Genomic DNA, 13,498 nt, shown 5'->3' on the forward strand with positions numbered 1-13,498 from the left:
GCCAGTATTCACCTATGCAAGCTTCCAGCTTGCTTGTCTGTCTGCAGCTCAATTGTACGGGCTACTCTCTGTTAGAAAAGAAAATGATTTTGGTACTGCTTTTCATTAAAGGAATACCTTACTGAGGACTTCCTTACTCTCACTATCTGCCTAAATAATTCTTTTTAAACTCCTATATCAGTATCTTTCCAAATCTTCTAGGTGAGTTTAGGGATTTGGATGATTAGCAAGATATGACCAACTTCCACCAGAATATAAATTCTTGAGAACCAAAAGTTCATAGGAGTTTAGTAAATGATGTTGCATGATTATCTATACCAAGAAAACTTAAATGTAAAATGTCTTTAAAGAGACTATGATTATCAATTTACATTATTGTAGATGTCAATTTCAATCATTTACACAATTTTATTTTCAATAAGGGATTGCTGTTCTATCCTTTATGGTATCAGAGAAACAAGTTTTTTTTTTTAAGTAGTAACAAAACTTTTGAGGAATTAATACAGCTTTATTTTGTAATCAACTTCTAGCATATACTACAATTTCCAGTGAACCTTAAATAATTTATGACAAAACTATCAAGAAAATGTTAAAATGTAGGGGAACTGTTCTGAACCATTTATTTTCTATTTGTGCATTGTTATACCAGATTATTGATTTAACAATGTATGTATTGTTATGAACATATGGACTGAATTTTTTAGGGAATTCCATATTATAGAGGGACTTCGTCAAATCCTTCAGAGTTTGGAACAGCGGCCTCTGCATACATTTTTGCCAGACACCCTAATAGAACGTATAAAATAGGAAGACTACAATTTCTTGTGCCTGAATAGGCAAAGGGATTTTTCAGATCAAAATCATGTCATTGTTGTTCTAAGTCTCAAAATGGTTTCCTGATACTTTTGATTAGTGTTTCCTTACCATGTTTGTTGCCTAGTTAAGATTATTTCCCTAATTTTTAATAGTATGTGTGGAAGATGAAAAATAAGGGGACAATCTAAAGGAAATGGCAAGAACCCTCAGGGAAAAAAATGGATGAACATAAAATGATCTTAGTTTAAAAGAACATTGGAAAGAAGCTCTAAGGTGTTTGCATATCGAATTTCTGCTTATCCTTAACCTTGCCTCTAGCTGCTTGAAATTCTGTTTAGCAACTTTTCTGTGGAATGTTGGTAAAATCTATAAATGTAATCATTAGACTACTGGAATCAATTCATATCAGATTTACTCTTTCATAATAGCATTCTTGAATGCAGTCAACACACAATTAAAACACAGTACATGGAATTATAAGCTTCTAGAATCTCATTTTTAAATATTCTTTTGTTAGCATTTTTTTGAAGGATTTTAAATACATTTGCTTTAAATTTCTTCCTTTTAGTTAGACAAGATGAGTGAATTAAAGACTGATTCTAGCCACAACTCTAAATTCCCTCACTTGCAGGTTTGCATAACCCTTTAAAATTATTTAAAAATATTTTCTGTGGTTTGACTATGTTTTCTCAAGAATCCAGTACTTAAATGTCATGTGTGTGTTTACGGAATTTGACAGCAATGTAGTTTGTTGTCACAGTTTCTTTAACTTTATTACAAGCCATTTAAAAAATCACATTTGAAAATATTTGTGTAATTTCTCATTTTTGTTTTCTTTCTTTTCTTTTTTTCTTGAGACAGAGTCTTACTCTGTCACCCAGGATGGAGTGCAGTGGTGTGATCTTGGCTTACTGCAACCTCTGCCTCCCAGGTTCAAGTGATTCTCCTGCCTCAGCCTCCCGAGTACCTGGGATTACGGGTACCCACCACCACGCCCAGCTAATTTTTTTTTTTTTTTTTTTTTTTTTTTAGTAGAGACGGGGTTTCTCTATGTTGGCCAGGCTGGTCTTGAACCCCTGACCTCAGGTGATCTGCCCACCTCAGCCTCCCAAAGTGCTGGGATTACAGGCATGAGCCACTGCGCCCAGCCTGTCTGTATTTTTTTAACAAGCAAAAGTATGATCCTCCTTGGTAATTCTGTTTCTCACTGCTCTTCACCATTTCTCTGCCCAAAATTCTTGCTGTTCCTTGTACAAACTTAGTAACTTTCTGACCCACATGCCTTTGCTTTGGCCGTTTCTTCTTTTTAGAATCCTAACCTTAGCCATGGTCAAGTCTTACCTATTAAAGGGCCACATATAAAATAAGAAATTAATTCTTTATTGTAGTTGAAGTAATTTGGCTATCCTCCAAACTCTTTTTTTTCTTAGATACCTAATACTTTCTATCTTGTATTTATGTATGTATTATCTCCCCAATAATACTTTAGACTCTATTAGCAAATGACCTGTAATGTTGGGAAGAAGATGTTAAATATATATATATATATATATATATAGTGCTTAAAATAAAGATATACTTTAAATGTTCAATAAAAGCAAACAACATATTGTATAAAAGTTGAAATATATAGTTTCATCATTACACATTGTACATATGTACCAAAACATTACACTGTACGCTATAAATAAGTATGATTATATGTCCATTAAAAACAAAATACAACTTAATAAAAAAGGAGAGATACATATAGTTCTTAACAGAGTAATTATCAGTTTACTGACCTTGGTTGTCCTGGTAAGTGAATAAATCTCTACATTTTAGAGTGATAAGGAATTATGAATTGCTTTCACCTTCAGCAGTTCTGATTGGTGCTACCATGCTGAGGAGGGGAGAGGGTCAGTCTGTATCCAGGGATGAAAAGGAAGAATGTAGCAAGCCTTTTCTGGTCTGGGTGGATACCAGAATCCACAGTGACAGGACAGGGACAGGGCATAGCATTTAGGCTTCTAGGTGGCATTCAGGCCTCTGTGTTAGCTGTGATCCACAATCATTTATAAATTTGAAATGGTAACAGTTGCAACTCAAAATCATAATTTTGCCTCCAAAAGAAAGACAATCTGGAATTAGCCATGACAGTTAGAATCCCAGCTTCCTAACTTAGATTCGGGACTTAGGTACTGGAGAACTGGACAGAAAGTCTAGTAAGTAGAATTAATTAAAATAGTGGGATGGAGATTGGCAGTAGTGAGCGAAAGAAGTGTTAGAGGGATGTTACAGCACCATACATGCATCAGTCCCCAAGAGAAGAGGACGAATCTGGAAAAAAATAAAAAACCGAGAAGGCGCAGTCTTTGTGTTTGAGTACCCTAGGGCTCAGTCCTTGGTCTTCATTTCTTTTCTATCTTAATTCTTTTTTTTTTTTTTTTTTTTTTGGTGACCTCATCAAGTCACATGGCTTTAAATACCATCTAGTAGGCCAGCAACTCCCAAAATATATCTGCAGTTGTGATCTTTATCCCACATTTCAGATCAAATTGCCTAATTGACATCCCCATTCGAATGTATAACAGATATCTTAAATGTAATAGGTTCCAAAGTTCTAATTCCTGCCACCACCTCCTAACCCCCACCTCAGCAGCCTGCACTATTTTAGACAATCTCTGTTGATGGCACTCTGTCCTTTTAATTACTCAGATCAAAACTTTGATGTCATCCAGAGTCCTCTTTTTCTGTCACTCCACATCCAGTCTGTCAGGAAATTCTGTTGTCACTACCTCTGAAATATCTTCAGTTACCAGCAGGTTCTCACCACCTCTATTGCCACCACTGTGCTTATTGGCCATCATCATCTCACACCAGATTATTAGTGCATTGTCTTCCTAATTGGTCTCCTAGTGTTTGTTCCCCTTAGTTGATAATTTGACAGAAATTGATTTTAGATTGTTTTATAATATCTGTGACATGAAATCTGATGGTTTTGAATGGTATCTTTTTGCAAGGGAAATATTGTTTTGCTTTGTCAGTTCTTTTCCAGCTAGATTGTGTGTTGTCTGTGTATGAAATAACTAAGAGGCGGCTTTTAACAGAAAACTTGTATAGTGACTGTAAAATACGACAACATATACCTAAGATTATGAGCTGTGATGATTCATTGAAATGATTCATTGAAATGTATTTGGCAATAACAATTGTGAGCCAAGTTTCAGAAGTCTGATGTATGATTGGTTAAGGCTTTGAGGACCATTGGTCTATAACACCACTTCAGTGCAACCTAAGATGTGCTGACTGATTAAAAGTTGCATTCAAACACATTTTTCTTCTTTGACACCATTATTAAAGACATGTCTCAGATTCATAAACATGCAGGTTTTTAACCTTCAAAGGAGGAATGACTTTTAGTAGTTTACTTTTTAATCATAAGTCATATTCTGATCATGTAGATGATAGGTAGAAGTTAAAAAGTCAGAATGATTCAGTCCTGATAAAAAAAAAATTCAGTTCTGGTTGTTTTCAGGAAAGTATAGATACTGTATGATAAACTTTTCCATGAACTTTTGTCAATGTCTTATCATTTGACAGAGTGATATCAGTATAATTTATTCAGATTGAATAATGGAATTTCAGTCATAGGCCTTTTGTGATTTTTCTATAGCTATTATCTTGAGTCTATAACCAAGTTCACCTAGCAGTTTTCTTAAAACCTGTATTAACTTACTTTTTATATGAGGGACAAAATAAAGTTTATTCTAATCAGTCTGTTTTGTTGAGCTTAATGTACAGCTTTACTTCTAGGTGGAGGCCTACTGGTGTCTAGGGAATGTATTTGTGTTAATACTCTTAGGTATGAGCTCTTAGGCATCTATACAGCCAAGCATTAAAACAAAAAGTTAAGGGACCTCATTGATCACATTTGGTAGTACAAAACAAGCTGCCTGAAATGCTAGTGAAATAATGAACAAATGTAAATAAGATAAAATCTAAATTCAAGCAAAATATATACTTTGACTCAAGACATTTCATTGTAGTTAGAAACCTTGTGAATGCCTAATAGGAATTTTCAAAGGAATTGATTTCTATCCATTTCAGAACACTATAGTCTAAATCGGAATCTTAACTTGGGATCTATAAATGGGTTATAAGTAGATCCATAAAACTTCAGAATTTATACAGAGCTTTATATTTATGGGCAATGTCCTTGAGAGAGAAACCACACCTTTCACCAATTTCTTAAAGGAATGCATAATTCAAAAAACGTTAAAGAGCTACTAATCCTTATCCATGTCTATATGTCACGTTGGTAAAACATTTGAACCAAGTTTAATTCTTAAGAACAATGAAAGGGCTCTATTTCTAGTTTCTAGGATCTACCATCCAGATTTTGAAAGATTAAGCCAAATCAAGGCATTGTTGTTAATAATGCTACTTGTTGTATTTGTATGAAACCCAATCTTTTTGTAGCATGTTGATTTGGTATATGTTAACTACTTATTAACATCTATACAAATAGGCTGCATTATCCATTGAAGTGATTGCTGTTTCCTGTGATTATAATTTTAAGCAATTTTCTTCTTTTTTTTTATTTTTTATTTTGGTGCAATTACAAACCAGTAAGCCTAGCTGATCCTGCTGCCCTTGGCTTCATCATTTCTCCATGGTCTCTGCTGTTGCTGCCATCTGGTAGTGTGTCATTTACAGATGAAAATATTTCCAATCAGGATCTTCGAGCATTCACTGCACCAGAGGTTCTTCAAAATCAGTCACTAACTTCTCTCTCAGATGTTGAAAAGGTAACTGTTAAATTTTTTTGTTTGTTTTTTTATTTGGGTGGGGATAGGTCAAATAAAGACAATGGGCTACCATGTTTCAACCCTCTGAAAAATCTATTGAGTTTTAAATGACCGCGTATTCCAAGAAGTTCAGTTATTTTATTTAAGAATCTAAATAGTTTTATAAAGATTTATAGATCTGAGAAATATATGAAAAAAATTAGCCATTAGAAGTGCATGTTTACAAATACTTATTAAATACCTGATTTGTATAAAACACCGTGCCTGAGGAAGATATAGAAATAACTGGAAAGTTGACCCTGATTAACATGTACAGAACAATCTATAACAGCAATCCTCATCCTTTTTGGCACCAGGGACTGGTTTCATGGAAGACAGTTTTTCCAAGGATGGGGTGGTGGGGGAATGGTTTTAGCAAGAAACTGTTCCACTCAGATCATCAGGCATTAGATTCTCATAAGAAGCATGCAGCCTCAATCCCTCACATGTGCAGTTCATAATAGGGTTCGCATTCCTATGAGAATCTAATGCCAACATTGATCTGACAGGAGGCAGAGCTCAGGTGGTAACGTTCACTTGCCTACTGCTCACTTCCTGCTGTGCAGCCTGCTTCCTAATAGGCCATGGGACTGGTATGGGGCTGGAGGTGGGGGTTGGGGACCCCGATCTCTAATATATGGCAGGATGAAATAAATGCTATGGAGAGTGATAGTATTTTGAGAATGTACAAGATGAGCAATTAATTTTTAATGTAGAATGATATCACAGAGAAGGGGTAGCTATTTGTGTTAGGCTATGAAGAATGAATAGACTTCAGATAAATAAAAATAGGTAGAAAGGGCATTCTACTCAGAGTAATTGGTATGGGTAATGACAAGAGGTAAGAAATTGTCCACTGTGATTGGGGAATGGTTGGTTAGACTGGCTAGGCTAGAATATTACTGCCTAGAGGGATGTGGTTAAAGGAAGGAAGAAAGGCTCCAGGTCAGAAGGAGGACGATTTTTGAATGCCAGAACTTGAGGCTTTCTTCTTAGGCAGTGGGGATCTATCATATTTTTAGGAGCATGACTGATGTAATTTGTGATTTTGGAGGTTAAATTTGACAAAAGTAGATAACTATGGGAGAAGGAAGATTTTGTGAGTCTCTAATTGGGGAGTTGTTTTTGTTTTGTTTTGTTTTGAGACGGAGTCTCGTTTCTTTGCCCAGGCTGGAGTGCAGTAGCATAATCTCGGCTTACTGCAACCTCTGCCTCCTGGGTTCAAGCAATTCTTCTGCCTCAGGCTCCCAAGTAGCTGGATTACGGGCACATGCCAGCACACCTCGCTAATTTTTGTATTTTTAGTAGAGATGGGGTTTCACCATGTTGGCTAGGCTGGTCTTGAACTTCTGACCTCAAGTGATCCGCCTGCCTCGGCCTCCCAAAGTGCTGGGATTACAAGTGTGAGCCGCCGTGCCTGGCCAGGGAGTTTTAATACTCTGTGGAAAAGAACTGAAAATGGCATAATGATTTATTTGATGGCATAATGAAGAAGTGAAGGTTTAAAATAGAAGTATCCAGTATGACTATAGTGATATAACTGACTTCAGAATAAGACCTAATTTTATTGTCAAAGTTATGAAAAAATTTAGGCATATATATTGTGTTTTATAGCAGACATTAGGTAATTGTGTTATATAGCAGGCTGTGGGTAATTTAGCACTGTGGGGTACTCCAGAGAATTCAGAATTGGCTATGAACATTCTTTCCCATATGTCATTCCACATAAGTGTAAAAATTAACCTAGTAATTTCCTAATAGCAAAATTATTAAATCAAAAATATATACATGTTAAACTTCAATATACATTGTCTAATTGCCATCTAAAGGAATTCTAATTTCTTTAAACTGACAATCATATTTTTCTTTTCAGAGATTGAATGTGTATGAGTGTGTGTGTGATGACTAAGCTAAAGGAAGGCATCTTGATTTGAGCCATCAATTATGTATCTGAAAAAAGACTGACAAGAATTGGTAGAGTGAATTCAGATTTAAGTTTATCTACCTTTGATATTCCATGAGCTACTTAAGAATTTTGAGAGGTACAAGCAACCATTGAAAGGAGATAGTAGTTATGAGGTAGGGGTAATGCTTAAGGCATTAGACTAAAAAATTTCCCATTACATAAGATGAAGTATTTGAAAAGAATTTTTTGTATGTTACAGAGTAGATATGGTCTTGGTCATTGTTATGTATCATGAAGGTATTCAAGTGTACCGGTAATGTTTTATTAAGCTGGATAGTACACATATATAGTTATTCATTTTTATTATTTAAACAGGATGCAGTCATTCTGTACACTGTATGATTCATTTAATAATATTTTTAAAAAGGGATTCGAACATTGGAAATAGGTATAGTATGTGTGCATAGGTATTATGAATTCTTTCTGTGAGCATTTAAAACCCACAATAAAATTTAAAAAGTGCTTAGTAGAAATTTGGGATGCACAAGTGCTTTTCTGATTTTCTGAGAGGTTTCCCAATTTGCCTTGTGATGTCTAGATCCCCAAACAAGTTAACCCTATGTTTAGGAATAACTGTTAGACCACATATTTGGGAAAATGACTAAAGCCACTCTATTATTTTGCCAAGTGTTTAGAAGCAATGTTGGGGATGAAATGGGTGTGGGATTGTTGCCATTATCATGTTAAAGTTGATTTCTTAGTCTGTCTAATTGGAACTTCTAGCTTACCTCATGCCTCAAAATCTTAAGTGTAACTCTAAATACAAAGAAAATCAAGCTTCTTGATCCTATTCATAACATGAAACAAAGGTCAGAAGAGTAGCCATATATTCTAGCACAGTATTCTGGTTTTAAAATGGCAAGGGCATTTTGAAAATGAGGAAAGTAGCTGCACTTAATTACTTTCATGAGTTAAGAATATGCTATTAACTAGCACTCAATAAATGCTTGCTGTTGATGACATATAAATTTTTTATAATGCTCAGTGCCCAGCACTCTTGATACATGACAATGTTCTCTTCATTCAGAGGGACTTACACTTAAAAGTCTTTCGTAAACTGTACATGTTTGTATGAAAAAACTCCCTTACTATCAACTATGTAAACAGGCATTTTCATTTATTTACCTTAAAACTTTACTTTTCAAGATAACATCCCTTTAAATGAGTAGACAGGTTTATACAGGCTACACTAAGCTTTTTATCCTCTGGCTTTTCTCTTTTATTGGGTAATTTTCTACTTCCTGCTTGCTTGGCAGAAGGTGTACTTATTTGACAATTCCTTTGAAATCGGTTTGATGGGATGGAATTTGAATCAAGTTCCTGTTGTGCTTTCTGTTCAAAAATATTGATGTGCACCAGAGATTTGTACTATGTCTCTGATAAATTAATCTTGATTATTGCCACTAATTTGTAGTCTAAATATCAAGAATTATTGCTCTCTGTGCTTTTTGAAAATCAAGGATCATCTTTAGAAAGACAATAATAGTAAATCTCTTTACCCAAGCTTAGCAGAAGCCTCAACCGAACTTGACCAAAAAACAACGAAATGCCCTTAATCACACTATACCGTACATACTTTGTATTAAATCTTGTTAATCCATTCTCTGTCCTGTTTTCATTCATTCATAAATTTGACAAATGTTTGTTATATGCCAGGACCCTGTGCCACTGAAGAAGAAATTCTAGGATTCTCTAGTGACACAGTCCAATATGTAATCATATAATTAAATTGAAAATGTTAAATGTTGGGCTTGTAGGGATACTATCTCACATCCATTACGATGGCTACTATCAAAAGAACAGGATATAACAACTGTTGGCGAGGATGCAGAGAAATTGGAACCCTTGTGTGTTGTTGGTGAGAATGTAAAATTGTACAGTCACAATGGAAAGCAGTATAAAGGTTTCTTAAAAAATTAAAAATAGAATTACCATATGGTCCTGCAACTCCACTTCTGAGTATATATATCCAAAATAATTCACAGCAGGAACTCAAAGAGATATTTGCACACCCATGTTCATAGCAGTGTTATTCACAATAGCCAAAAGCTGGAAGCAGCCCAAATGTTCATTGGCAGATGAATGGATAAAAAAAACTGTGGAATATACATACAATGAATATCATACAGGCTTAAGTAAAAGGCAGGCTTGTCACATGCTACAATATGGATGAACCTGGAAGACATTATGTTAAGTGAAATAAGCCAATTACAAAGGACAAATACTATGTGATTCCACTCATATGAAGTATCTAAAGTAGTCAAAATCATAGAAACAAAAAGTAGAAAGGTGATTGCCAAGGACTGGGCAGAGAGGGTAGAGGGAAGAATTAGTGTTTAATGAGTATAGAGTTTTAGTTTTGCAAGGTGAAAAAGTTCCAGAGATTGTTGCACAACAGTGTAAATATGCTTAACACTACTGAAATATATACTTAATGGCCGGGCACAGTGGCTCACGCCTGTAATCCCAGCACTTTGGGAGGCCGAAGCGGGCAGATCACGAGGTCAGGAGATCGAGACCATCCTGGCTAACACGGTAAAACCCTGTCTCTACTAAAAATACAAAAAATTAACCAGGCATGGTGGTGGGCACCAGTAGTCCCAGCTACTTGCGAGGCTGAGGCAGGAGAATGGCGTGAACCTGGGAGGCAGAGCTTGCAGTGAGCAGAGATCGCGTCACTGCACTCCAACCTGGGCAACAGAGCAAGACTCTGTCTCAAAAAACAACAACAAAATATATACTTAAAAATAGATGGTAAATTTAGTCTTTTTTTTTTTTTTTTTTTTTTTTTTTTTTTTTTTTTTTGAGACGGAGTCTAGCTCTGTCACCAGGCTGGAGTGCAGTGGCACGATCTCAGCTCACTGCAACCTCCGCCTCCCGGGTTCAAGTAGTTCTCCTGCCTCAGCCTCCCAAGTAGCTAGGACTACAGGCGCATGCCACCACACCCAGCTAAGTTTTGTATTAGTAGAGACAGGGTCTCACCATGTTGGCCAGGATGGTCTCGATCGCTTGACCTCGTGATCCATCTGCCTCGGCCTCCCACAGTGCTGGGATTACAGGCATGAGCCACTGTGCCCAGCCAGTAAATTTAATCTTGTGTGGGTTTTTTTTTTTTTTAACCACAGTGAAAGATGATGCCAAATCCTAGAGTTTTAATAGGTGCAAAAGCATTATAGAAAGTTAGGTCTTTAAATATCACTTCACCATACTATGTTCCACTAGCTAAAAAACTAATTTCTGGTAATGTTATTGGAGTGTTAATGGCTTAATGTTTTGCTCTAGTCAGATAACACATTTCCATCTTATTAGTTTTTAAGTGTATATCATCTTAACTTGAAGGAATAACTCTTAAGATGGAAATTTAGCCCCATGAGAGAGTACTTAGGGCACCAAAATGGATCCTAAAATAATTCTATTTCAGCAGATCCCTGGGGCCATTTGCAGTTGGTGGGTCTCCCCTAGAGCACTAGAACATGTTTTGGTTTGCAATAAATGATACTGGTGTTCCTAGTCCTACAGTAAGTAACCTAGAGTTAAATAAGTTGCCAGATATATTGTTAAGCTATTATATCTTATAAACTAACCGACACACTCAGTATGTAAAGTGTGATGAAATGTAAAAGGTAATGTGTTGTGGGGAAAGGGTTAATTTTAAAATTAGAAAATAACAACCTGCTGTTTTGAGCTTTAAAAATAATTTTGGAGGTGACTTTTAGGAAATATCGAAAGAAAAGAGTTATGGCTAAATAAATTTGTGCAATTGCTTTATATATCAGATCTTAACCTAAGTTCCATCATACCCTCAGAGGTCAAAGGAATAAGGCCAAGAGGCCATTAAAAGTTTAAAAATTGCGTGCGTACCAAAAAAAATGTGTCTTCGTATATTCTTCTGGATAGAGGGATCATAGCTTTTATTCTTCCTTCTTTCTAAAGGGCTAAAAAGTGATTGACTATTTGCTGACAGATCGCAAATGTATATATCTCTAGCACCATGCTCTTGACTTTTATGTAAAGCTACTTATTAGATATCTTCACTGGAATGTGCCACAGGCATCTGAGACTCAATAGATCTGAAATTAAACTCAGTGTTTCTTGTTATACCCTGAAACTTTTCTCCCTTCCATTGTGTTTCCTGTAAATGAAGGGACCATCATTTCCCCAATTTCCAAGGAAAAATCTAAGGTATCATTCTTAATTTTTCATTCACCTCTGGCCCCATTTCCTAAATCTTATGATTAATTTCTTTTGAGTCTACCTCTTTAGTATATCTCATATATGTCTACATATATTAGCTTTCACTGCTCCCACCTCAGTTCAGTCCATCACAAATGACCAGTGCTGCAAACACTTCTAATAATCTCCCAACTCCAGTCTTGCCCATGGCTAGTCCATTCTGTAAAGTACAGTCTGCATTTTTGAAAACCCATATATAATCTTGTTCTATTCCTGTTTAAAATTATTCAGATTCTCCATGTCCCCTGAATGAACTCTTGACTCCTGAGGATGGCCTTCAAGGTCGTACTGTATTGGCCTTGTCTGAGCCGTCTTTATGTCAAGCTCTGTGCTTCAGGCATTCTGAATTTACTTCAGTGTCTGAGATATGCCACATACTTTCTTTCTTCTCAACCTTTGTGCATTCTCTTCTTTCAACTTTGAAAACTCTTTTCACCCAGACTCATGCTATTTCAACTCATCTCCTCACTGTCTGGCTAACTTTTACTATAGATGTGAAGCTTTCTCTTATGCTCTATTGTTCTCTCTGTGTACTTCTCATATGTCACATTATCTTATCTTGTATACAGCAGTGAAGATTTGATATGGAAGGGACCCTGTTTGTCCTCCTCATTATTGTATCCCCTATGCTCTCTACTAGTGGTCCTCGAAATCTGGTCCCTCCAATCAGCAGCATCACCATCACCTGGGAAACTTTTAGAAAAGCAAGTTCTTAGGCCCTACCCCAGACCTATTGAATCAGATACCCTGGAGGTATGACGCAGCCACCTATGTTTTATCAGGCCCTTCAAGTGATTCTGATGCATAACATAGTTTGAGAACAGTTCCTCTATGCCATATTTGGCAATGAGTAAAAATAATTTTTTAACCCAGAGGTATCTATGATTTGTTGCCACACAGTGCCAGGGTTGTGTTGCTAAAAGGAGCTATGTAGCACATGTAAAGCAGCTCATATTTCTTCACAGAGATCCAGAGATGGCTGGATGAGAGGTATCTGCACATCAGACTGCAGTGTCTCACTCAGCCTGTCTCTTGTGGTCAGTGAGACAAATCTTTGAAGGCTTTTCGTCTCCTCTTTAGAGAATGGATCGAGAGGTAGAAAGTATTCTGTTAGCCTTCCCAATGATGATAATTTTATTATCCCATTTAATATTTCAACAAATATTTATCATATGTGGGCTCTGGATTGAATTCTGGCTTTGTCACCTAAGGGATATATGAACTCAGGCAATTTGCTTAACCTCTCCATGTCTTAGGTGCCTTATCTATATGGTGTTAATAATAGTACTTACCTTGTAGGGTCGTTAGAAAGTGAAATAAGGTAATACTTGTAAAGTGCTTGGGACAGTACCCAGCATGTAGTAAGCATCCAAGAAATAGTAACTATCACTATTATATGTCAAATGCTGTGCTAGGTCTAGGGATAGAGTGGTAAATGGGACAAAATCCCTCTGTGCATGGAGTTTATATTCCAGTATGTTATAACTGTACAGACAGAAATGTATTCCTGTCCTACAGGACTTATATTAATAAGCTTCCTTGACTCTCATCTTTCCATGTCACATTTTCCTTTCTATCTATCTCTATCTATCTATCTCTATCTCTATCTCTATCTCTATCTCTGTCTCCATCTCTGGTTCCTCCCTTTTCACGT

General features: G+C 36.2%; 1 protein-coding gene across 29 annotated transcripts in view; it reads left to right on the plus strand.

Moving 5' to 3' along the window:
* PTPN13 (protein tyrosine phosphatase non-receptor type 13) overlaps positions 1 to 13,498 on the plus strand; it is a 221,028-nt gene that overhangs the window by 70,538 nt on the left and 136,992 nt on the right. For all 29 annotated transcript variants that reach the window (XM_016951818.4, XM_063808928.1, XM_063808927.1 and 26 more), the window contains exon 3: positions 5,428 to 5,606. In XM_016951818.4, coding sequence (XP_016807307.1) covers positions 5,428 to 5,606 — 179 coding nt within the window. The remainder of the gene's footprint in view (positions 1 to 5,427; positions 5,607 to 13,498) is intronic.

The sequence above is a fragment of the Pan troglodytes genome, chromosome 3 (assembly GCF_028858775.2).
Source record: "Pan troglodytes isolate AG18354 chromosome 3, NHGRI_mPanTro3-v2.0_pri, whole genome shotgun sequence".
NCBI classification, from domain to species: Eukaryota; Metazoa; Chordata; class Mammalia; order Primates; family Hominidae; genus Pan; species Pan troglodytes.